Raw genomic sequence first — 24,951 nt, 5'->3', positions numbered from 1 at the left:
GGAGGTGGATAGCTGTTTTTCAATGTAAGTAATAAGAGATGGGTAAATTTCCATAAGTGGCTTACATAAAAATTAAAGTTTAAGTTCAGAAAGACAAAGATTAAGAGTAAGAGTTGAATATAGAAAGTCACGAAGAAGTTAGCTCTTTCCAACATCTTGATGCGTTGGAACTAAGGTGCCCCAGTAGAACTGGAGTGGTGGCTGGGAATCACAGACTAATAACGGCCGTAATGACTAAGCACTTTGTCATGCAGTTGGAAAAGCAGAACTGGGCTGGGGACATTTGCCACTTCCTGCTCTGGGAGAAATGTAAAGCACACAGCTGAGCATGTGAAAGCAGAGAGAAGAGTAGCTTTGGAGGAATGCCAGTAACATCTGTCCCTGAAATTGGCTTGCTTGCTTGCTTACTTTCTCTTTCTTTCTGGTTTCTTGGGACAGGGTCTTGCTGTGTAGTTGAGGCTGGGCTTGAGTTCACTTTTTTACCCAGGCTGGTCTCAGACTTTCAGCAATCTCCTTACCTCAGCCTCCCAAGTGCTGGAATTACAGGTGTGTGTACTATACTCAGCCAGTGAGCATTCATACTAATGCCAAAAAGGGAGCCCAAGTAGTGATCTTGGGGGAGCTAGGGGCTGCAGGCAGGCAGCTAATACAGGTTTCTTACAAGGCTTTATGCCTAGGGATAGTCTGTGAACACGCAGTGTTTTTACCGGCCCCAAATCCATGACCCTTGCTCTTGATACTGTATCAGTTTCCCCAGCAGAATCCCTCTTCCTACCCAGCCCACCTATAGCTCATGGAGCCTTGGATCTATTCCCTCCACATCAAATCACTGCTTTCCTCTGGAACACTATGTAACCCAGAAATAGATATGTGTTACCTTAATTGGGATCAAGGGGATGCAACAAATCATTTTATGGGGCTCTGAGAATAAAGCAGGTACTCCATGACACTGGTCTTAGAGGATATGAAGATAGTTGCTGTCTTATCTTGCCAGTGATATTCTCCAAGGATTGAGCCAACAAAGGGTAGTTGATAGACTTAGAGAAACCAGGTCCATTACTTGCATTACTTGCATTACTTGCATTACTTGCATTACTTGCATAACTGAGGCCAGCTGTGCCTGGGATAAATGTTACCCTTAGAATAGTGCTCTTGCCATGAATCAATAAATTTTCTTTTTTGGGGAGTGATGAGATTCACATTTTTAAAATTTTTATTCATACATGCTTGCAGTGCATAATATATACATTCCTTATGTGAAATGGTTACATGTAGGTAACACATAATTCCTTTTTCATCCCCTTCCCTCCCCTCCCCCTCCTTCTATCTCTTAATCACCTTCCTACTTGAGAATGATCTGTCCCCCTGCTTCCTATTGCCTATCTTTTATTTTGCTCCTCACTTATAATTTAGATTTCTCATATAGAGAAATCATGAGATATTTAAATTTGTATGTCTGATTTATTTTACTTAACTATATGGTCTTAAGGTGCATCCTACATTTCCTACAAATGATTCAAGTTTATCGTTCTTTGTGGCAGAGTTGTACTCCATTGTGTGTAAATACCACATTTTATTTATCCATTCATCTGTTGGTTGACATGTAGGCTGGTTCCAAGATCTAGGTATTACGAACCGCGCTGTATATTATAGAATGCACAGATATTTGTCTGATGTCCTCATCAGACTTCTCTTACCTATGTTTATAAATAAGGTCACATTCACATATACTTCTCATTTTTCTGTCTCATCACTCCCACCTATACATGCAGGACATTCCTCAGTCACCTCCCTCCTCAAATTGCATCTCAGAAAGGGTCAAAATCAGTACCATGCCTGCTGGTTGCTGCTATGGATACTGACTCTCTTGCTTCTGCTTGAGATGCTTCCAAATCTGCAACATCCTCAAGGTACTGCCTTCCAGAGCTGTCTCTTTAACATGTTTACCCAGTGCCCTGCACCAGTGTTCACAGTATGTGTTCAGTGAACATTTGTAGAAAGATGGATGCCATGGTGTGGTAGATGACAGAGAGACTAAAGCCCACTACAGTCTCCATTCCCTGCATTTTCCAGCACATCCTAGATTTACATGGCGCCAAGGGCTTACTTCTACCAACTCTCTATAAAGCCTTCAAACTGAAAGCAGATGTTCTTAGGGGGAGGGAGCTGGAGCTGGGGCCAGGGTGTTTTAATCTGCTCTAAAATGAAGTTATCACAATTGCTGCTAAAGCTACAGAAAACTTTTTACTGGGAAGGGCATAGAGAAACCTAAAACTAAAAAACTTAAGCACAAAATTTCCAAAATTTTAACTTTCTACCTTTTTAGTCACTCCAATCATCTGCATTTATCATAAAGAATAAGAATTAGAAGTCAGTATCTGTGAATCTTTTTTTTTTTTTTTTTTTCTGGTTTTTCTCCGGTACCAGGAACCGAACTCATGACCTTGCACTTGCCAGGCAGGCGCTTTTGCCGCTGAGCTAAATCCCCAGCCCCAGTATCTGTGAATCTTAAAGTAAAAAAAGTGTTAACATTTTGATGAGACAAAATGCAGAAGGGAAAATATCTCATAGTTGCAAACTTTCTGCAGCACAGCAAAATGAATTTATAAGTAACTGGTTGATTCTGTGAGGAGATTCTGAAAGGTGTCTGGCTGGCAAAGGATAGTAAATGGAACCCAAGTGACATATTCCTATTATAATAATTCTGGGATGTATGACATACTACTGTCTACATGTTGGTATCTCCCTAAAAAGCCTTATATTCGAACCTAATTGTATTAGTGAATTTCCCATCACTGCCACAAAATACCTGACACCTTACTACAACTTAAAGGAAGAGAGCTTTATTTTGGCTTACAGTTTTGGTGGGTTCGGTTGGCTGGATCCAAAGCATAAACAGCATGGCAGAATGGCATCACAGAGGAAGCTGTTCATTGCATAGTGGCCAGGAAGCAGAGACAGTGAGAGGGAAGGAGGAACTAAGGATAAGAATACCCCTTTCCAGGTAGCATCCTACTAACCCACCTCCCAACAGCACATTTAGCTGTGAACCCATCAATGGATTAATCTGCTGAGTATAGCACTACTATGAACCAATCGCCTTCCAACAGCTGCATCTCTCAATAAATGATACTTTGGGGGAACATTTTAGATCTAAATCATAACACTAATATCCAGTGTGATAATACAAAGAGTTGAGGCCTTTGGGAAATGAGTAAGTCATGAGGTTCATGAATGAGAGTAGTACCCTTATGAAAGAAGTTGAAGGGACCTGTCTTGCCCCTTGTACCATCTTTGATTTTTGCCTAGCCAGGGTTCCTTCTCCTGGTAACAGAATTCAGTATTTAATTTTGAGGAATGACCTTTCCCCTTGTGGTTTAAAGTGACTGTGTATTCAGAATCCAGAACTTGGCTTGTGACTTAGTTGTTCACAGTGAAAAGATAGTATTGTCCCTCCAGTGGCAGTTATCTTTTCAAGAAAGGACATATTGTAGTCCAAGAGGCAGGGAGGTTCCAAGGGCATGGGTGGGTGGACAGAAGAGACAGATTGTCTTTGCTACTTTTCTCTCATTGCTGAGGCAAAATACTTGACACCCAAAGTTAGAGGAGGAAAGGTTTATTTATCTCATAGTTTTTAGAGATTTCAGCCCATAATCATTTAGCTCCGAGGGATGGTGGTGTGGCAGACAGATATTGCAGAGGAGAAACAGTTCATGGTGGGAAGAAGATAGCAAAACAAATAAAGGGTCTTAGCAGTTTCTTTCTATTCCTTTTGTACTCTATCTAGGCTATTGGGACTAGAGTGATGCTAAGCCAATCAGTGGACTGATTTAGTAATCACACACCCTTAATCCCACACTCTAGATTCAGCTGCCTCTGAAAAAGCCCCACCTGTGACTGCATGAGGCTCTGGGGGAACGTTAGACATAAACATAAACATAGATCATAAACAGGTAAATTTAAAAAATAACAGTGTATACTAAAAGGTGACAAGTGCTATGGGAAGAAATGACTCTAAGGAAGTCAGGGCAGGGAAGGAATCAGCTGTAATGTGGATGGCCAGGGTAGCTGTCAGTGCAGTATGGCTTTTGAGCAAACAAAGTTCAGGAGGAGTGGGAAATTAGCTATGCAGTCCACAGAGGGATGGGTCTCACTTCAGCAGAAGTCTGCCTGCCTTGTCAGAGGAATAGCAAGGAGGCCAGAGGGACGGGAGCAAGGAAGCCAAGGGGAAGGCAAGGCTGGGTGTGGTGGCACATGCCTGTAATCTCAGCACTCCAGAGGCTGAGGCAGGAGGATCAATTGCCAGCCTGGGCTACAAAGTGAGCTCAAGGCCAGCCTGAACTGCATAGCAAGACCTTGTCTCAAAAAGACAACAAAACAAAAAACCAAGGGGAAGGCAGTAGTGAGATTCCAAGGGTAATGGAGGAGCTGACCACGCAGGGCTTTGGCTTTTACTCCAAGTTAAATGGAAACCACTGGGAAGGTTTTGGGCAGAAAAGGCATCAGATCTGACTTTAATTTTTTTAAGGGTCACCGTGGCTGCTGCAAGGGACAGAATGCAGACAGAATAGGGAGGAGACCCCTCTAATAACCCTGGTAGGAGTTGTCAGTCATAGGGATAAGAAAAGGTCAGGCTCTGCGTCCTGCAATAGAACACCCTGATCCCTGGACCTCGAGTCAAGGATAACTGTGATGTTTTCTGCTGGAAAAACTGGAAAAGCAGGGTTGCCACTGAGATGATGAAACTGTAGGAAAGATGAGATGGGGGCAGGATTAGACAGGTTAAGATTGAGAAGTTTTTTAGCTATCCAAAAAGAAGTACGAAGTACGTGGCTGAGGAGAGGAACAGGAGTCTAGTAGAGGTGGGGGAGTCCCCAGGTCAAGCCTGGGGATAAAAAGATTTGCTTTTCTCCTGCATTTTCTCACTGGGTTAGTCAGGCCTGTCAGGTCACAGAATAAAGAACTCTTTGGTGTGGGAAATGGCAGTCAACTTTACTACTCAGACTCTTTCCTTTGAGACTGGACCTGTTTCCCATCCTCTTGATTCCCGGGGACGCTGAACCCACACTCTGCCCAGCAGATCCTTGCTCCACCCTCTCGGGCCATTCCCTGGGAGTGAGAGACTGAGCTGCTGGCCAGGGAAGTGCCCAGTTGCTTGCAAGGAATCGCTTACATCCGAGTTCCTGAATTTGTACTCCTCCCATTGACACAAAGGACTTATTTTTATAAGTTTAGGCTGCTGGTCAGTCAGGCCCTGGGCACCACCCCCAAAAGGCGGAGGGGTCTTGGGGTGAACCTGACAGCTACGGTGCACCCTTCACCTCCGCTGGACACTCGAGAGAGGCTGATCTGCTACGGGCCTCGGGATCCTCCCAGTCCCGCCTCCCCGGAGCCCCTGCTCCGCCCCGCAGCCAATCGCAGCCAATCGCAGCCGGCAGCCGCCCAGGCCGCAGACCTAGGTCCTTCGGAGGCGGCTGCTCCTCGAGGCTGCAGAGGGGCGGGAGCCGGAGCCCGGGGCTTAGGTGAGGAGCGCTCAGGGGACTGAACAACTGGGGGCGCGCGGAAGCCGGGGTCGCGCGGGAGGCCGGGGTCTGTTGGGCTGGAGCCGGAGGACACCCGCCAGGCCCTCCGCGCTCCGCCCGCCTGGGTCCGGGCCCGCGGGAGGATGCGAGCGAGGCATCATAACAACTAAAATACGTATTTCATTTTGAAGCGTAGTTTCGGTTTTGTTGGAGACCCGGGGCCGCGGGACCCAAACTCTGCGGAACTCGGATGCCCAAGGCCGGGCCTCCCCTGGGCCCTGCAAACGTGTGTCCGTAGATGTGTAGATGTCGTTGTGAGGGTCGCAGGGACCCGTGTTCTGTAGTGTGCACTGTACTCAGAAATACAGCAAAAATGAGCTTATACCCTTCTTAAAAATGTAAGATGTTGTACTTATACACAGCTTGGGATCCTGATATGTCTTAACTTTACAGGATACAACATCCCCATCATATACTACTATGCGATCTTTGGCACATGAGCTAACCTCTCGTGGCCCCAGTTTCCTCTTTTACACAAGTGGGGACGATCGTACCGCTTACTGGGAAGGTTGGTTGTGTAGACTGACGGACTTAGCACAAACAGCTATCAATAGGGTTTTCAGCAGGGTAAGATTCCCTCAGTGTTAGCGCTCGTCCTCCTTACCTTTCACCAAGCAATGCGATGCTGGTCGGTTTTTTTCTCCATAATTAATGTGATTTCTATAGTATTAGTTCCAAGAAGTTTTTGAAATCATTGAAGTACAGGATATTGATATATTGCTCATTTTTGTCCCCCCAAATTGTCTTAATAAATATGTCGAGCCTTTCCTCAAATTACGGTTTCCAGAAAAAACACATACTGAAGTTAGCATTTTATAGGGAGGTTCTGTAGCCAGAGAGGTAAAAGGCTCTCTAGCTCTACTTCAACTTTTTAGGAATAGTTGACAGTATTTCCCTGATTTATATATATATATTATATATATTGTACTTCTCTACTTGTTATATATATATAATATATATATTATATATATATACTTCTCTACTTTGTGGTTTAGCATTTGATTAGAATCAAATCAAAGATTTGTCACTTTGGGCCATGCTTATTAATTTGTATTTTTGTATGTAGCTTTTGATCTGTACGTTTTTATAAAATAAGTATAAAATCTGATAACATGTTCAAGTTGGATGGGCTTCTGTGTAGAGACGGCACTGCTCTGGAACCCAGGGATGGGAGGCAGTCTCAGACAGGCCCGGGGCAGCGCTGTATTCTTGATTCTCCTTCATTGCACATCTAGGGCTGCAGTTATATGATTATACGTATCAGTAGTAACAAGTTGGGCCATTTGTTTTTTCCATAATGGTATATTTAAGATTTTAGATGCAAGCTGATGTTTAGCCTTTTATTTGGACTTTGAAAAAGAAATTTCTTTTTTTTTTTTTTGCAGATAAATAATTTGCCAGCTAAAGAATTTTTTTACAGTATGGAATTAGGTTATGGAATTAGGGGCACTCTATCACTGAGCTACATGTCCAGCCCTTATTATGTTTTTATTTTGAGACAAAGGTCTTGCTAAATTGCTCAGCCTTGCTTCAAACTTGTGAGCCTCCTGCCTCAGCCTCACGTGTAGCTGAGGTTACATACCTGTGCCACAATGCCTGGCCTCAAACTAAGTTTTAATTAAATAGTATTTTGGAGCTGGGCATGGTGGCACATGCCTGCAGTCCCAGTATTCTAGGAGGACTAGCCAAGAGGACCAAAAGTCTGAGCCCAGCATGGGCAACTTTCTGACTTAGTAAGATCCTGTCTCAAAATAAAAAAATAAATAAAAAAGGGCTGCAAACAAAACAAAACAAAACAAAACAAAACAAAACAAAACAAAAAAAAACAACCAGCTTGATTTTCAGTAATGAACAGTTCTTATGGTTTTATTCATAAAAACCAAAATAAACAAAATAACCACCCCTCTAAGCCCCTGAAGACTGTGCTTTGTGACAGAGGAGCTACATTCCTGAACCTGTTCTTTGAGTCTTCAAGTTTCTGACTCTGTCCTACAGTCAAAAACAAAGGCTGAGCTCCCAGCAACAGATTTCCAGATACAGATTCACAGAGCTGTGTCAAAAGTGCTGATGCACCAGATTGTTCCATGAAGGAATTAAGGTCTGTGTACAGCAAAGTCATATGGGATAGTAACAAGAAAAAGCAGAGAAAATGTGAACACGGGAAATGAGTCTGGGGGAGAAAGGAGTAGTGTGCCGGTGCTGTCCCCTGGAACTTGTGGAACTTTCTGGGGTGGTGGAAATGTGCTATATTTAAGTAATTTACATTTAAATAGTCATGTGTGGTGTTATGGTTGATACATTGTGTCAACTTGGGGAGTCTAGAGGTTTGGCTAAGTGACTCAGCAGGAAGCCAGGGTGCTTACTTTGTATACATCCTGAGCCTGTGGAAGAGGAGGGCATGGAAATTATGTGAGAGCTACAGGCCTCTTAGGTGGGGGTAGCCTGTTTACAATGTAAGGCAGAGAAAGAAGCTGCTTGCCGCCTTTCCTCCCGTTTTCTCTGGCTGCTTTGCCGTTTGGCTGCCGTTCCCCGCCCCCCTTTGCTCTTGTTGCTTTGCTATCTTCTGCCTCTGAGCCAGCCAAGTATGGACTGAAACCTCCACAAACTGTAAGCTAAATAAACCTTTCCTTCCTTCATTTTGGGCTTTGGGTATTTTGTCCCAGCAACAAGAGAAAAGTAACCAAGATGTGTCTAGTGACATGCATCTACCTTACAGGCCAGTACAGGTCTAAATTGTTTCTGTAGTTGAGATTAACATGTATCTCTAGACAAGTAACTTGCTAATCAACATGGTTCTTATCATTTAGAAATAAAACATACTGAATTACTTCATTTATTCATCCTCCAAATTATTAATGGACTCGAAGCAGAGCTTTTTCTCATACTCAGTTATAAGGACAATTTTCTGTAGACTTTATTTTTTTAATTTATTACTTTTTTTTAGTATTACATGTTTGCATTACATAATGATTACATTCCTTGTGTGAATCTGGTGAGTGTACATAACAATCTCAGGTTTTTTTCATCTTTCCGCCGCTCCATCTCTTAATCCCCTTCCCGTTGAAAAAGTTCTATCTCCCTACTTCCTATTATCTGCTTTTTATTTTGCTCTTTATTTATATTTTGGGTTTCTCATATAAGAAAAATCACACAGTGTTTAAGCTTGTGTGTCTCATTTACTTCACTTAACATTACGGTTTCAAGATACATCAGTTCTCCTACAAATGACTCAAGTTTGTCTTTCTTTATAGCAGCATAGAACTCCATTGTGTATAAAAACCACATTTCCTTTATCCATTCATCTGTTGATGGGCATATAAGCTGCTTCCAAATTTAGCTGTTATGAGCTATGCTGCTGTAAGTATAGGTATTCATGTATCACTGTATCACAGTGTCTTTAAATCTTTCAGGAAGATGCCTAAAAGGAGAATGGCTGGGTCAAATGGAATTTCTGGTTTTGGTTTTTGAGGACACTCCGTACTGATTTCCATAGTGGCTGTGCTAGTTTACACTCCTCCCAACAATGAACAAGTGTTCCTCCTCCACCTCCAACCCCACAGCCTCTTCAGCATTTGTTACTATTTGATTTCTTGATGATAGCTATTCTTTCTGGAGTAAGATGACATCTCAGTGTTGTTTTAATTTGCATTTCTTTACTGGCCGGTGATGTTGAGCATGTCTTCGTCTATTTACAGTACTGGCCATTTGTACTTCTTCTGTGAAGTGTCTATTCATTTCAGTTACCCATTTTTTTATTCTAGATATTCATTGTCTGTTTAAGGAATAGCTGGCAACAATTTCTTCCAATTTTGTAGGTTGTCTGTTCATTCTATCAGTTGTTTCCTTTGCTGTGAGGAAGAGCCATGGACTTTATTATTGAGATACCTTGATATATTATCCTATGAAAGTCATTCAGTTAAGGAATTGGGGCTTTAAGAGATGGTGTTGTGAATGCAACATACTTTCTAACTTTAGAAGCATGTGTACTTATATTAATTTTTACAGAAAATTTTAAAGTATGTGGGTAAGCTTTAAGCAACTAAATCTCAGCCAGGCTTGGCAGCGCATGCCTGTAATCCTAGCACTCGGGAGGCTGAGGCAGGAGGATCGTTGTGAGTTCAAGACCAGCCTGAGCTACAAAGTGAGCTCAAGGCCAGCCTGAACTGCATAGCAAAACTCTGTCTCAAACAGATTAAAAAAAAAACCCAAAACCTTAAATCTCTGAAATGCTACCACTCAGGGACATAATTACCACTAATATTTTGATGAGACCATTTCCAGACTTTTATCCCATATTAAATTTTCCTCTATAGGTCCCCAAATGGGAGGGGTCCAACTCCCTCCATGGGAGGAAAGTTCATTTGGGAGGTGAGGGACTCTTTACCTTTGCCTTTGAACCTCTCAGACTAGCACTGGCCCTGCCTGAGAAGGCCACCCTCTCCCTAATCCTTCCCTGTTCTGCCACTGGCCTTGCTTTGGGGCAGTGATTTTGGTGCTTACGAGAACCCTGTATAAGGAAAGAGGAGAAATGTCACATCTGTAATCCATTCTGTACTATGCATCACCCAACCTTGATGCTGTTGACATGGGGCTGGATAACTCTGTCTGTGTATGTGTGTGTGTGTGGTGTGGCAGCGATGCCCTGTGCAGTATTGGATGTTTAGTAGCATCCCTGGCCTCTGCCCACCTGTTGCCCACCTGCCCACCGTGTTACTCTCATGAATGCCAGTAAGAACCTCTGGGTTAGTGGAAAGCATTGCATTATCGCTGACATCCTCCAAAGAGTTCCAACTTCCAGTCTGCATGTGGGAGAGGAACTGAAATAGAAAGAGAAGTGTGACATAAGCAAATGAAGCTGTTTTGTCCTGCCTGTGTGTTAATTTGCTGTGGGAGTTTGATGAGCAAGTTTATCAGTTAGGCTCCCAATGAGAAAAACCACAAAATAGAAGGAACTTTTGTGGAAATGAGTAGGCGGGAGTGGAGAAACCAACACGTAGTGGGGAAGCATGCAGGAAAGAGCTTTGATGGACGGGCACATTGGCGCTCTGGTCTGATGGGGTGGGACTTGGAGAGTGGTGGTACCAGAGGTGGGGTGCATGGAGGTGACTGCAGCATGGGGGAGGCCCCTCCAGGGCTGTGGTGGCCATGATGGAATGCAGCCACTGCCAGAGCAGCAGAGGACCAGAAAGCTGGGGCGCAAGCACCCTGGCCTTTCCCTCTCTCTCTGTTCTGTGCCCGCTGATTCTTCATCGGCCAAACCCAGGTGGAAACCTACTTCCCATGCGGTGAAGGAGGGCAGTCAGCCAGCCCCCTTGAGGAAATGAGGAAGATGGGAATGAAAAATTTCTTGTGGAAAATGAAAATATTCTTACGGGATATCATGAGACTAGAAAGAAATAGGCAAAACATTGTTTTGAAAAATAGAGCACATACACATGTAGGCCAGTGCTGCTTTTGACTTTGGCTCTGTTTATAGGATCTTAAGTCATTCTGGTTTTTGGTTCTACAGGATTTTTTTAAGTTTTTGTTTAATCCTCCCTTTTATGACTCACTTGTCCTGCTTGGTGTACTAAAACAAATATCTTCTGGTGCCTGTGTAAACATGGGCTATCTTGTCTACCTTGAACTGATACAAAATGATTTCTCTTGTAGCTTAACTGCTTTTTTCCTTCTGTCCCAGAAACTGTATCAGAAAACTCAGAGTTTGAAAAGCCCTAAAAGTTCTTCACTTGAAACCTGAACATTTGTTGCTAAAAGACAGTTTTCCTATGCAAAACCAAAAATGACTTCTGAAATTAGTGTCAAGGACACAGCACATTTTGATCTTCTTGATTGAGCTGCATGTTTTTATTCTAGAGATCTTTAAAAGCATAATTATTAAGCTTTTGGAATGTTCTGGAGAAAAGTTATATCCAACCCTGTTTTGCTTGTGTGGTAGATTTACATTCCTTTGATTGCGCTTGTGAGTTGTGCTGGGTATGTTCAGTCCATCAAGAAGTTTATGTAGCCTGGGACAGAAAGTACCAGTGTTTCAGCAGAAAGGGACCAAGGTTATATCCTGGACCTCACCTCAGCAGCAGAGGTGACTGTGTGTGTGTGTGTGTATGCGTGCATGCGTGTGTGTGTGTGTGTGTGTGTGTGTGTGTACCCAAGGACATGTATGGAACCCAAAAATGTCGATCTCAACCCATTTTTCGGTTGCACATTGTCCTACAGTCACTTAGGTTAATAAGCAGCTCTCTTAAAATATCTTTCTACACTTTCAAACTTAAAATACTTGACATTGATTCCTTAGTAGGAGTAATTTGTTAGACGTTATTTCATTTCTTTCCTCTTATTATCTCAAGATCACCTTCAATAAAAGATAGATTGCTTTTGAAATGGCTATGAGGGGGCATCAAGGCTGTGGAGCAGATGGCAAGACTAGGAAAGGGTGGCTTTTGTTCTGAAAAAGTTAAAGACAAGGACAGGTTCTACTTGTTTAGCACTCTTGTGCCTGAGGCCTGCTTGGCAGCAGCCTCCCACGTGCGATAACCTAAGCCTTGACCTGGTTTGCATGCTCTGTTTGCACCGCTCTACTGCCCCCACAATCAGAAAAGAGGCTGTGAGCCTCCAGTTAACTAATCCCAACATCCAAGAAAAACCAGAAAACGACAAAATACTGTGTCAGCACTCAAAGTGAGCATAGGAGTTGTGGTGGATTAACTAATGGTTAACTTGTAACACCCAGATAAACTGAATCAGCGTGGTTCTGGGTGTGAAAGACACACCTGAGGATTTTTGCCAGCAGTGTAAAAAGGGGACTTTTATGGAGGGGAAGATGATGTGCTGTTAATTCTCCTGGAGGGGCTTCTTGCTTTAGTTTTCCTGACATGACCTTAGCTATTCTTATTGTGGAGGAACTTGGGTCCTTGCTGTCACTGAGGATGGCTGCTGTTCTCTTCAGGGGAGCTCTGGTCCTTACCTGCAGTATCACTTCCTGGCTCCAGTGCAGAGCCCTCAGCCTACTGGCACAGATCCTTTATCCTGTTGGCACAGACTTTCTAGCTCCCACCACTGACCTTTGGGCCTTCCCAGTGCAGATCCTTGATACGGACTTGTATGAGGCATTGTCGTGGGCTCTTAGCCTTCAGCTGGACTCGTGGAGGACATTGCCATGGGCTCTAGGTCTTCAACTGGACTTGTGCAGGACATTCGCATGGGATCCAGGCCCTCAGCTGGATTCTTTGGGTCTCTAGTGCATGGAAAGATCTTCTACAGTCTTCTGCATTTGATCTTTTGGGTGAATATTATAAAATAATCCTATAAATTATGTGTCCTGTATTAAATATATTCCTTTGTAAACCCTGACTCCAACAGGGGTTATCTATGATTGTCTACAATTCTCACCCTTTCCCCTTTTTCTGGGTGTAGAAACAAATGCACTGTGAGATCACAGGCCCAAGCCTTTATTACACAGCTAGCAGTGGCCCATATGAGGCCTAGAATTCTGGTCCCTTAAATTGAAGGCAATTTCAACCCCCAGAGAGATAGCTTGACCCCTTTGTATGTGGGCATGTTGTGCTTTGGGGTCAAAGCAAATAAAGGCTCAAACTCCTGTATTGTTTAGGAGACCTGCTACAGTACACACTGGAGGAGGAAAAACCTGCTTAAAATTGCTTAAGTAGTTTATTTATGAAAAGGACCCTTATATTTTAACTTTCTACTGAAATTGAAAAGTTAAATTCCGCTTTCATTTGTCCTTATGCAGTCAATCAGGAACTAACTCAAGATTCTTCCCCAGGAAGCAACTCATAATTATTATTCTCTCTTTTTAAATTATTTCTAAATGACAATACCAGGAAAGGCATACAGTGTTTCTGGATGGAAAAACTTAATTTTCCCTAATTTAATTTATAAATCTGAATAATCAGAGTCCCAGTCCCAGTGTAATTTTTGTTAACTTGACAGAAATGTTCTAAAAGTAATCTGGAGATCTAAGCAAGCAAGAAAAGATACAAATTGTAGTTTGGGGTTTGCAAGGAAAACAATACAATACAGAACACATATTTTATAAGATTATTTATAATAGTCACCCAAAGAATCATATACAAAAAGAGAGTGCAGGAAATCTGTCCACACACTAAAGACCAAAGAATCCAGCCGAGGGCCTGGATCCCACGGACATGTCCTGCATGAGTCCAGCTGAAGATCCCGAGCCCATGACAATGCCTCCCATGAATCCAACTGGAGGCTTAGGTCCCATGACAATGTCTCATGCAGGCCTGTTTCATGGATCTGCGCTGGGAAGGCCCAAAGGTCAGTGGTGGAAACTAGAAAGTCTGTGCCATCAGGATGAAGGATATGTGCTAGCAGGATGAGGGATCTAAACTGGATCTAGGAAGCGACACTCAAAGCAATAACCAGAGCTTCCCCGAAAAGTTCCACAGCCATCCTCAGCAATAGTGAGGTCCCAAGCTCCTCTGATGAGAAGGAAAGCTGAGTTCCCATCAGGAAAGCCAATGTGACAAGCTTCTCCAGGAGACTGAGCAATGCACCATCTTCCCCTCTGGGAGCCAGGAAGCCATGCTCAAAGTAAGGACCAGAATTTCCCATAGTGAACTGAAGCCATTCTCAGTGATAGCAAGGTCCTGAGCTCCTTGGATGGTGAGAATAGCTGAATTCATCAGGATAGCCAGCATGACAAACTCCTCCAAAAGAACCAACAGCTGCTTAAAGCTTCTAACAGCACCCAACAGCTTCCACAAGTGCCCAACAGCCGCTCTTCTTCTCCAGTTCTGCCTCTTGCTACTGGCAACAATCCTCAGGTTGGCCTTCCACACTCAGTACTATGCTGGTTCAGTTCATCTGGGTGTTACAAGTTGACCACCAGTTGTCAATCCACCACAAGAATAATGAACAAAATTAACAAAAGAACTTGAATGACCAGGTAGCAACATGTGGTAAAATTATAGTCATGTGATCAGTATATGTATCAAAGACGTGCGAATATAGATTCATGGCACAACAGAGACTGTGAAGAGAATAACTGTACCAAAAAGGTTTACATATAGAGCCACTGGAGGAAAGGATGAAATGTTTAATAAACAATGTGGAAGTAACTCAGTTATTTTGGGAAAAGTAAAGTCTTAGGTCATGTACTAAAATGCAGTTTAGATCGATTTAAAAAAATAAAAATCTGGTCTTAGGGTATAGCTTAGGAGTAGAATACTTGCCTAATGTGCATAAGATCTTGTTTCAATCCCTCTCACCACACACACACTAAAAATAATACTCTTCATAATAATATTAAAATAAGAATATAAAGGATAAATAAAGAAGCAGGCGTGATGGCTCATGTCTATAGTCCTAGCTGTCTCAGCGGCTCAGGCAGGAGGATCACAAGTTCAAGGCAGCCTGACCTACTTAGTGAGACTCTATCCCGAAATAAAATACTAAAATAAAATAAAATAACTGGGAATGTAGCCCAGTGTAAGGCCCTGGGTTCAATTCTCAGTATACAAAGGATAGAAATCTAAGAGAAAATAAAAAATGTATGCATATGTATCTTGGAAAAAAATTTAAACATAATACTAAATGCCAACTTAAAATACTCTTGTGTTTGATGATTGAAATATTAAACCTTTAAAATAAAAAAGTAAGCAAACCTCAATGTTCTTATTGTGAGATTAGGTCCTACATGTTTTAGGACCTAATAAACCATACAATAAAAACTTTTCCCTGGATTCTTTTTAAATGTAAATGGATCTTAGCAGGAGGGTGAGGAGGCCTGGAGGGAGAGGTGTGTGATGGGCTGGTAGGGTGTTGAGTTAGCTTTCCATCATTGTAACTAAATACCTGAGATGAACAATGTAGAAAGAGGAAAGCTTTATTTTGGCTCACGGTTTTAGAGGTTTCAGTCCATGGTCAGCTGGCCTGTTACTTTTGGGCCTGTAGGATGACAACACGTCATGGTGCGTGTGCATGGTAGAGGCAACTTCCCACCTCATGGCAGTCTGGGAGCAAAGAGAGACAGGACATGACTTGAGTCCTGATATTACCTTCATGGTCTCATACCCAGTGATCTAACTTCCTACAATTAGACCCCACCCCTGAAGGCTTCCACAACCTCCAACTAATACCTTAAGCAGATGACTGAGCCTTTAACATATGAGCCTTTTGTAGACATTTCAGATCCAAACTATGGCAGGTGTTGAAAAGTGGAGCCAGACCTTACCTAATCTGGGGTTCCACATTTCCTGCCAGTACCATCATTTTATGAGGGGATCTGAAAGCTGGAGGAGAAATTCATCATAGGTAAGACACCCTGATGCCTAAACATGGTAGCATTTCCAAGGAAGATTCTTTCTCACAGAGTCATTCCTCTGAATCTTGTTTTTTTGTTTGCTTGTTTATTTTGCTTTGCTTTACCCCAGATTCAGTGGGAGATCGATGAAGTTCATAAGTTCATAAAGTTTTATGGATTGCTCTTAAGGGAAAGTTTTGCTATAAGTTATCATTGTAACTTAGCAAGATTCTGTCTCAAAATAAAAAATTAAAAAAGGGCTGGGAGCACAGCTTGGTACAAAGGTCCCAGATTCAATCTCCAGTGCTGCAAACAAAATAAAACAGAACACTGATATTTCTACAAGTACAGTGGACTCAAGGCAATGTAATGATTTCCTCTGAATGTGGTCTGGGGGTGGAGACAGAAATAAGAAGTACTAGAGTTCTTAGGTCACAGGCTATGTGCATTTGGTATTTTAATAGCTGAAGCTTACCTGTCCCCCACAGAGCTGACTCCCACCTGTACTTCCCCAGGAGTGGCAGAGATTGTGCTCGTCACCAGTCTTTGACCAACATGCCCTGGCACACATTTTGATCTGTCAGTCTGAGAGGATCTTTTGGTGAAATCTTAGTTTATATCTTTGATTATAACTGAGATCAGATATTGTTTCACATGTTTAAGAAGTACCCAAATTTCATTTTCTGGGAACCAGTGAGTTCTTTAGAGCTGAAGTTGACCTTAGAGTTGAAGTCCAGCAACAAACGTGGAGACTGTTGGCCATCACTGTGGAGCACTTGATGCCACAAGACCAAACACCAGGTCTCCTATCATAAAAGTCCTTGGAGTGAGAGTAAGACAAGTTCTGTAACAGTCTGTGAGGGTGGATTTGGCTTCAGAACTGGAAAGTCTGGAAATGACAGGGCAGTGCCACAATCCCTTGGAAGTGAGACTAAGGCCTGTGCGACCCTGAATGCTAATCAGAGTAGCCTGATCACTTGCCCTTGTCACATAATACATTAAAGTCCTCTGGAAACTTGGCTAGGAGTTCTTGTACCTTCCATGAACTTCAGGTACCTTGTCTATAAAATGCAATTAATATTAGCTGCTTCTGCCAAGATTGTGAGCATTGGGTTTAATATGTATAAAGCAGCTGACACAAATAGGCTCCCAACTCTTATCACCCTCCTTATATTTGTGTGGCTTTATCTGACTTCCTCATTACCATGGAAACTCTGGGGGAATTTCGGGAGGGCAACTACAGCTGCTCTTAGGAGCCTCTGTGGTCCACACTGTTGTCCTGCATGTACCCTTCACTTAGTTCTAGCTCCCCCAGCCTCACCCCAATAGCTGTCAGCATCTAAGTCATTCCTTTGAGATATTTCATGCACAAGGGGACATCACATTGACATTGACCCGCCCCCCCCAGGATTAAAGAAGAAAGTCTGCACACTTTGTCATGCTCAGCTTTTTATTCAAGATCCCTTTTTCATGTTTGTCAAGAGATAGGAAAAGGCTCCGGATTGTAAAAGGGAAGACAGCTGACCACATCACGAGACCCAGTGTCACAGCAGTAAGGAGTGGAAAGAGGGAAGGAGGGGAGAACTGCTAGAAATTTGTGCTTCTCAGTGCAAAGTCTAGGTGATTGCGATGTGGTTATTCCCTGGCTAGTCTCTGGGTCACCAGAGTCAAGTTTTTTTTTTAATAGGGTTTTTACTTCACTGTTATTATTTATGTTATCCAAAAAGAATCAGATCATGTGCAAGGCTGGGGCCAGAATGGAGTGGCCCCAGCCTTCCCTTTTCAGAGGTCATGGAGGCTCCTGCCCTTTCTCCTTGGCCTCCTGGACATTGCTCCAGGGTGGAGAGGCTGGAGAGGTGTTTTTAGCCTTTTCTTCATTGCCCCTGATTATCTTTTCACCCAGTGTTAGTTACAGTACAAGCTGTTAGCAGCTCTAAAAAATGAATGAAAAAGTTAATCTTTACAGGCCTCTCTGTCCTGCTTCCAATTCCAGAGCTTCTTCACAGGTGGCTCCTGATCAACCTTCTATCCATGATATCCTGTATCTCTGATGAAAATGCAGATTCTTAGCCTCCTCTCCATTCTAGGTCTTCTGAACCAGGATCTGGGGGTGAAGCCCAGAGATACGCATTTTCAACAAGCAGTCCCAGGAATTCCTTGAAGTTTGGTGCCACTGTTATGCTACATTATCTCTTTGTTTTTTCCCCTCTCTTTCCTGTTTCACCTTATGTCATTTCTTCCTTTGTGCCTCCCACTCCTGCTCACCTGTTTGTTCCCTCCTACTTCTACTTAATGCCAAGGAGAAGGATCTAGAGTTAATAGCCTGCTGAACTGTCTTTTTAACAAAGTAAATTGAAGTCTTTTGAAAACTCTCAGCTAGGAGAGGGAAAAAGATGTATGTTTCTTATTGATTTATTTGTCTGTATTAAAGAAAGCCCGATTAAGAACTATCCTCAGAGGTTCAATCCTGAGGGGTTCCATCTTGAGCACAGCAAAAAAATTAAACTAGGCCAGGCATGGTGGCACACACACCTGTAATCTCAGCACTTGGAAGGCTGAGACAGGAGGATTGCTGGGTGTTTGAGGCTAGCCTACAAAGTGAGTTCAAGGCCAGCCTGAACTGCATCATGAAACCCTGTCTCAAAGAAAAAGAAATTAAACTAAACTAAAGTAAACTAAATTAGAGAGATCCTCTCCAATCACCAGTTTTGTGAAGCCCATCTTTTTCAAGGGGCCTCCAGTTTCTAGCTACTTTTCCAAGGGAGAGGGATCTTGGAAATGCTCCAAGAAAGTTGACCATCAACAATCCTAGAGTGGAAAACACCTGAGGGTCTTTGCTAGAGGCATCTGTGGAAAAAGAGACTGATGGGACCGGAAGTAGTGCAAAAGAAAGTGGGGGATCTTGGGGGAGTTCTTGTATGGAGCTTGGGGTGGTGCCAACAAAGTCCTGAACCTCTGCTTTTGTCTTCACAGCTACTGAAGGAAGAGACAAGATGAGTGCAGAGGTAAGTGCTCTATAAAAACTACTTGAACGGCTGCTTTTTAAAATTTTTTTACAATATCCCTTTCTTCTCCTTTGCAGAGTATCCTTTCCCCCCACAAAGCTTTCAGAAACATCAGCACAAACTTGAAAATATCCCCCTCCAACCTACCAATTTGATTTTGGTTCTTGGTGATACAGGAAGAATTAGGCTCCTCTGAGTTCTTATCAGTGACCACCCAGCTTCATTTAGATCTGAACCCACCCACTTCAGCTAATCTTGAAACAACACTCAAGAGTTGAGGGTGGGGGTAGGGTGTGTGTGTGTGGGTGGTACCAGGCCCAGATGCCTGCTTTGTGTTATTCAAGGACTCTTCACTGTTTACTCAGACCTGTCTGCATTATCTCCTTGGTGCTCTCACTTCCTGTTCTTTGATCCAAGGAAGAGTCTGGCTTGCTTATCCTTTTCTCTCTTCCTTTCACTCGTTTGCTCCTTCCTCCTGTAACACTCTTCGCAGTCTAGCCTGAACCTTGGCATTTATCACTTCAGCCACTACTGTATTGTGCTGATGTCTTCAACTCCATTTCTCCTTGTCCTGCTCACCACTGCCCCTCTCCCAAAAACCTGGAGTTATCTACAAGGGATGGTGGTTGTGGGAGAGCGGCTGTTTGCCGCTGACAGATGTCTCAGAACCCTTGTCTAGGGTCTCAGCCCACACAGCTCTGTCCCATTGCCCTGGACAATCAGATCCAGTCTTCATCGTTCTTCTGAATCTCTGTACTCCTTACAACCCCTTCCTCACCCTTAGCATCTGCATCGCTTTTTACTTTACAGAGAACTATGTAAATATCCCACCTGACATTGTCTCTTAGTTCCTACCTCTCCATGTGTCTTGTTCCTCTTGTTGCATGGAAAGGCTGTTCATCAGTGAATAGAAGCTGTGAGTATTCAAAATCCTAACGGAAAGTGCCTTTTGTTTTGAGATAGGGTCTTGTTTTGTAGTTCAGGCCAGCTCTGAATTCACTGTGCAGTCCACACTGGTCTCAAACTCGTGCTCCTCTTGCCTCAGCCTCCTGAGTGCTAGGATTATAGGTGCAAACCACTGTGAGCAGCTCTAATGTGGCTTTTTTACTGTAGTCCGATGAAGGGCAGTCTTCACGGCTGGAAGATCCAATGGCTCAAAGATCTCATCAAGGGCCCAGGATCTTTACTTCCTTCTATTCTCCATCCTAGAGTTGACTCTGCCTTAGGGGCCGTTCTTGTGGTTATGGCATGGCTGCCAGCTACAGGTTGGGCTGCACCCTGCCTCATCCCCTTCCAGTAGTAGAAAGAAGTGGCTTCCTGCAGCTCTTTCAGAAAAGTGGGAACTTCTTTTTTATGAAACTCCAACAAAGGCCTCCTTAGTCTTATTGGCTGGAATCAGATCACCTGTCCCTTGGTGGACCAGTCACTGTGTCCAAGGAGCAGGGCCTTTGCTGATTGGCTTAGACTAGTTAGGCTCATCCTGGAGAAGCTTCTCTACTGCTGAGCCTGGTGGAGGAAGAGGAAGCGGAGGAGATGTTGGGTTGCATCCACCCACAGCGGGTCAGGCCATTTCTTTCCAAGGCATACCCTTCTCACACTCAGACTGCAAACTTTCCTGCCTGCCAAGACCTTGCGCTGCCTCCTTAATTATCTCCTTTGTCAGCTGCACTGTTCATCTCTTTTCTACTAGCTTTCATTAGTATTTCAAAATGATTTCATTGTTACTTTCTTCAGAACAAAATAATATCTCATATCTTATGGAACAGTTGCTGCCCTACCTTTTTCATCGCCTTGAGCCAGGCTTCCTGAGAGAAAGAGAGGGAGGTAAGGAGGAGGGAGAGAGATATCTGTAGCTCATTTCTCCTCCCTGAGTCATTGTTGACCTATATTGTACTTTGGCTTCTTTTCTTGCATACATGCAGAGATTGTGTGACTGTCACCACACTCAGGGTGCAGAACCTCACCCCAGATCATTTCCTTCTGTTGCCCCTTCATAGTCCCAGCCTCCCTTCCCTGCTCCTGAACCCTGCAGCTCCTGTGTGATACTCATTTAATTTGCACAATTGTGTTTTGTTATAGTTGAGGCCTTAATGTCTCTTCTTTTTTGCACTCTATTGTATTTCAAAATGTCACACAGTTCATCTGCCACACAGCCCCTGGGTTGTGCATCCATTTACTCCTAACTGAAAGCCTCTGGGCAGGATGTTGCTATTACCTGTTTTGTAGGTGAAGAAAATGAAAGGTATGTAGATTGCCCTAAGAAACAGGAATGGGGAGTTAAGAGGAAGAATGGGGATGAAGTCCTGATGCATCTCTGTGAATACCTTTGTTCATGTCTAGACCCAGCAAATCCTGTCCATGAAGTTCTTCTGCTGTTTCTGCTGCATGAAGAGTTTCTTGGATTCCTCTCTCTGGAAGGGACACTTCCTGTGTGTGAATTCCTTCTGCTCTTTATTTTTTTCCCTGGTTACCTTCTGTCTCTTGATTTCAAACAGCTGTCTACACTCCTTGTTCACCTTAGTGTCCCCAAGCATCAGGGTGATATCTCCTAGTGTTCTCACTGATTTCTATGGTTTGTGTCTAGAAGTCCCCTCACAGCCTCATGTAGTCATATCTTTTTGGAAGTGGCTGGATCTAGAGTGTGTGATGCTTGGATCAAGGATGTGATGCTAGGATAAAGTGTGCCCCACCATGACTGTGGGTGTTGCCCGCCTTAAGGGCGGATACCCTGGATAGAATATAAGGGACAGTAAAAGGGCTGCTATTGTAGCTTGCTACTTGCTGCTTTTGCTGCCTTCTGCCTGCCAAGAACTATTTCTCTTCTGTGCTGTCTCTCTGCCATGCCACCCCACCTTAGAGCCAGCCCACTGTGAACTGAAATCTCTACAAACTGTGAGCAGAAATAAACCGTTTCTCCTTTAACACTGCCTGTCAGGTATTTTGTCCTAATAATCAGAAATGTAACTAAGACACTGAATGTCAGCTAAGTAATAGGCTGGCTCAGAGGCTGCTGAGAGGCCTTGGGATGTGATCCAGAGCTTGGGCAGTCAGTGGAAATGTGCAGTAAAGAAATCCCATAGCAGAAGTGGTCTTGAAAGACTTGCTGTGACTCCAGATGCCCTTAGGAGGGGGAAGGTGCAGAAGGATCCTCCGCCAGAATCAGCCCTTTGATCTCAGAGGGTGTTTTTGTAAGACAGGAATGACACCAGGGATCACAAGCTTTTCTGGCTGGGTAGGATTTGTGGGGCCTCCAGCCTTTGCCCAGAAGTTGAAAGGACAGCAGGTCAGGTGGGATAGATGACCGGGGTTCAGCAGAGCCTGAAGATCCAAGTCACAGTGAGACAGCCAGCAAGCAATGCCCCATTTTCATTTCTTTTTGGGACTGAAACTGGAAGGAGAAGATGGTGTCTCTCATTGGGCTTTGGGAGACACACACACCTCTGGGGCAGGATGAAGAAGGAAGGTGGTGAATCATGAAGAGAAAACCATGGCACTGTGTGGTGAGAGAAGATGGAGTGAGTTCACAGCAGGTCCATTTAAGCGTCCAGTGTGTGAGTCCAGGAGTATGTGGCTGGGGGGACGCCTTTGAACACGGCGGTGTGAAGGCCTTGGATGACCTGTGGACCACTTGCCTTAGGGAAGCAGCGGGGAGGGACGAGGAGAGGTGAGAGGAGCAACAGTCACCACCCACAGGTGTGAGGAGTCTGGGTGATTTCGGGACACTGGAAAGAGCATGGTTGTGGGCAGAAAGCCCCAAAGTAGGGCAGCAGAAGACATCCAGCATGTTGGGGGAACCCCAGGAAGAACGAGGATGGTGTGCTGCCCGCTACCCAACTCCCGCCCTCTCGGGGCATCCCTCTGCTGTGCTAGCTGTTTACAGTGCTTGTTTATATTTGGGTGGATAATACATGCATGTGTTTCAGAGTTTTAAAGGATTACAAAAGACTGTGAGGAGCCCTGTTCCTTGCCACCCCTGTTTCTCAGCTCCTCGGGGGACCATGTCACCAGAGCCACTGGTTTCTTGGCTCTCATTTTAGGGAGAGGTTAAGACTTCAGCCTCCTCCCAGTTTGTGTTCACTTTCCCTCCCACCTGTCTTTTTTCCTTTTTTTCCTCTGCCTCTGTTTCCTACCCACAGAGAGTTAGCTGCTGTTAGAGGGATAGTGTGGTGCTGGCACTTGAACCATTATGCTAAGCATGGTGCTCTATACTTTGCTTTTCTCACCTGATGGCATATCTTAACGCACACTTATTTTCAATACATAAAGTTTCCATGTTCTTTTTTTTATAGCTGTGTACTAGTCCATTTTACACCCACTTGCTTTATAGATTATTTAGTCCTTTGCTTCTTATAGGTAAGGTTGTAAGAAGGCTAAGTGATTTCACTAGTATAGCTCTGTGGGACCTGTTTTTACAGATGGATTTAACAGAGTGAAGGCTATTTGCATTTTATCTATGCTAAATATTTCCAAATTGCTCTCCACAAATTAAATTGCCTATTTTTCCATTTTTCTTTTATTTTCTTCCCTACTTCTTTCTTTCTTGGTACTGGGAATTGAACTATATCCCCAGCCCTTTTTTATTTTTCATTTTGCAAAAATGGTCCTGTTAAGTTGCTAAGTTGTCTGGGCTGGGTCCAAACTTAGGATTCTCCTGACTTAGCCTTCTGGAGCACTGGAATTATGATATGTGCCATCACACCTAGCTAGATTGCCTATTTTTCTATGATAGCTAGCTTTCTGACCCTGTTACAAAATACCTGAGGAAATCAACTTAATAAAGGAAATGGCTTATTTTAGTTTATGGTTTCAGAAGTTCAGTCCGTGGTTGCTTAGCCTGGGTACTTTGGACCTGTGGTGACCCAGTTCATCATGATGGGCCTGTGTGACAGAGGAGGACAGTTTGCCTGATGGCAGCCAGAAAGCAAAGAAAAGAGAAGAGAAGGGCTGAGGTCCCCATATTCTTTTTAGGGGTGTATCTTAATGACTTGGTTTCCCCAAAATAGGCCCTGCCTCTTCAAAATTCCACACCTCCCAGTGGGGTCTGGGCTGGAACCAAGCCTTGACCAAGCCATGTGTTCACATGGCCTTTGGCTCATTTCAGGTCCAAGCTCTAGCCTTCTTCCCTCTCCAGCATGTGAAAATCTCTATTTTCCTTGCCGACCATTCTATTGTCAGATGTTTTGAGCTTTACAAACAATAGACGAAAAATACGAAGTCAGTATTTACGATTGTTTGGAATTGCCTTCCTCCTTCCTAAAACGATGGTCTAGCACCTATCTTCATGCCTTGAACATAAAGTTCTTCTGTAGTAGTGATTTTATATTGTCTTTTACATTTTTCACCTTTTAAAAAACTCCTTTTTTTCTAAGTTGACACAATACATTCTCTTAATCCTAATTTTCTGTGAACCATGTTTTCAGGTCCAGGGTGCACAATACCAGTTTCCCCAAGTCCAGGGATAGGGAAGCAAGTTTGCTTTGTGACTGTTCCTTGATCCTGAATTAGTGTTTAATCCTGAATTAGTTTTTGTTGTCCCTTAGGTGTGTCCCTTTTCTGCTGTCTCAAAGTTGCTTCTGTTCTTCATTTCTCAAAATACCACTATTGTGGCATCTTACCATGTGTTCAGGATGGCAGAGCATGGCCGCCAACTACAGAAGGGATTTTAGACATTCTGGGGCCTAGAAGTCCGCTGTGTGCTCCTTTTCTGGGAACTGCTTATGGGCTTCTTTTCCTGCAGACTTGAGCCTCCTCCCAGTTTGTGTTCACTTTCCCTCCCACCTGTCTTTTTTTCTGTGCCTCTGGGTCCTGCCCATAGAGTCAGCTACTGTTAGAGGAACAGGGTGATGCTGGGGCTTGAACCATGGGCCTTACACATTCTAGGCAAGAGCTCTACCACTAAGATATTCCCTACCAGCCATATCCTTTTCATTTTCACTTTCTGTTTTTCATTTACAGCTTCATTTGCAGAACATGCCTTGAAGAGGCCTCACATAAAATGAAGGTGCTCTAGCAATTAGTTTTCCTCAAAAATAAACCTATGTCCTTAAGAGAAACTCTGTTGTTAAAATAGCAGTTTTCA

General features: G+C 43.6%; 1 protein-coding gene and 1 long non-coding RNA gene across 2 annotated transcripts in view; one reads left to right on the top strand and one right to left on the bottom strand.

Annotated features, from left to right (window-relative positions):
* The first annotated feature begins 5,415 nt into the window (after positions 1-5,415).
* Blvra (biliverdin reductase A) overlaps positions 5,416-24,951 on the top strand; it is a 38,269-nt gene continuing 18,733 nt past the window's right edge. The window contains exons 1-2 of the mRNA XM_005397710.2: positions 5,416-5,522; positions 18,841-18,872. Of these exons, the coding sequence (XP_005397767.1) occupies positions 18,861-18,872 (12 nt within the window). The 5' untranslated portion in view covers positions 5,416-5,522; positions 18,841-18,860. The remainder of the gene's footprint in view (positions 5,523-18,840; positions 18,873-24,951) is intronic.
* Positions 17,304-20,292, bottom strand: LOC106150015. The gene is made up of 2 exons (XR_001236537.1): positions 19,728-20,292; positions 17,304-17,971 (listed from the first exon to the last, which is right to left on the bottom strand). It is a non-coding gene; the product is annotated as an uncharacterized LOC106150015 (long non-coding RNA).

Source organism: Chinchilla lanigera, unplaced genomic scaffold (genome assembly GCF_000276665.1).
Source record: "Chinchilla lanigera isolate Chin_1 unplaced genomic scaffold, ChiLan1.0 scaffold00059, whole genome shotgun sequence".
NCBI lineage: Eukaryota > Metazoa > Chordata > Mammalia > Rodentia > Chinchillidae > Chinchilla > Chinchilla lanigera.
Note: the sequence above shows the minus strand (reverse complement) of the source record. Positions and strands in the feature narration are given on the sequence as shown.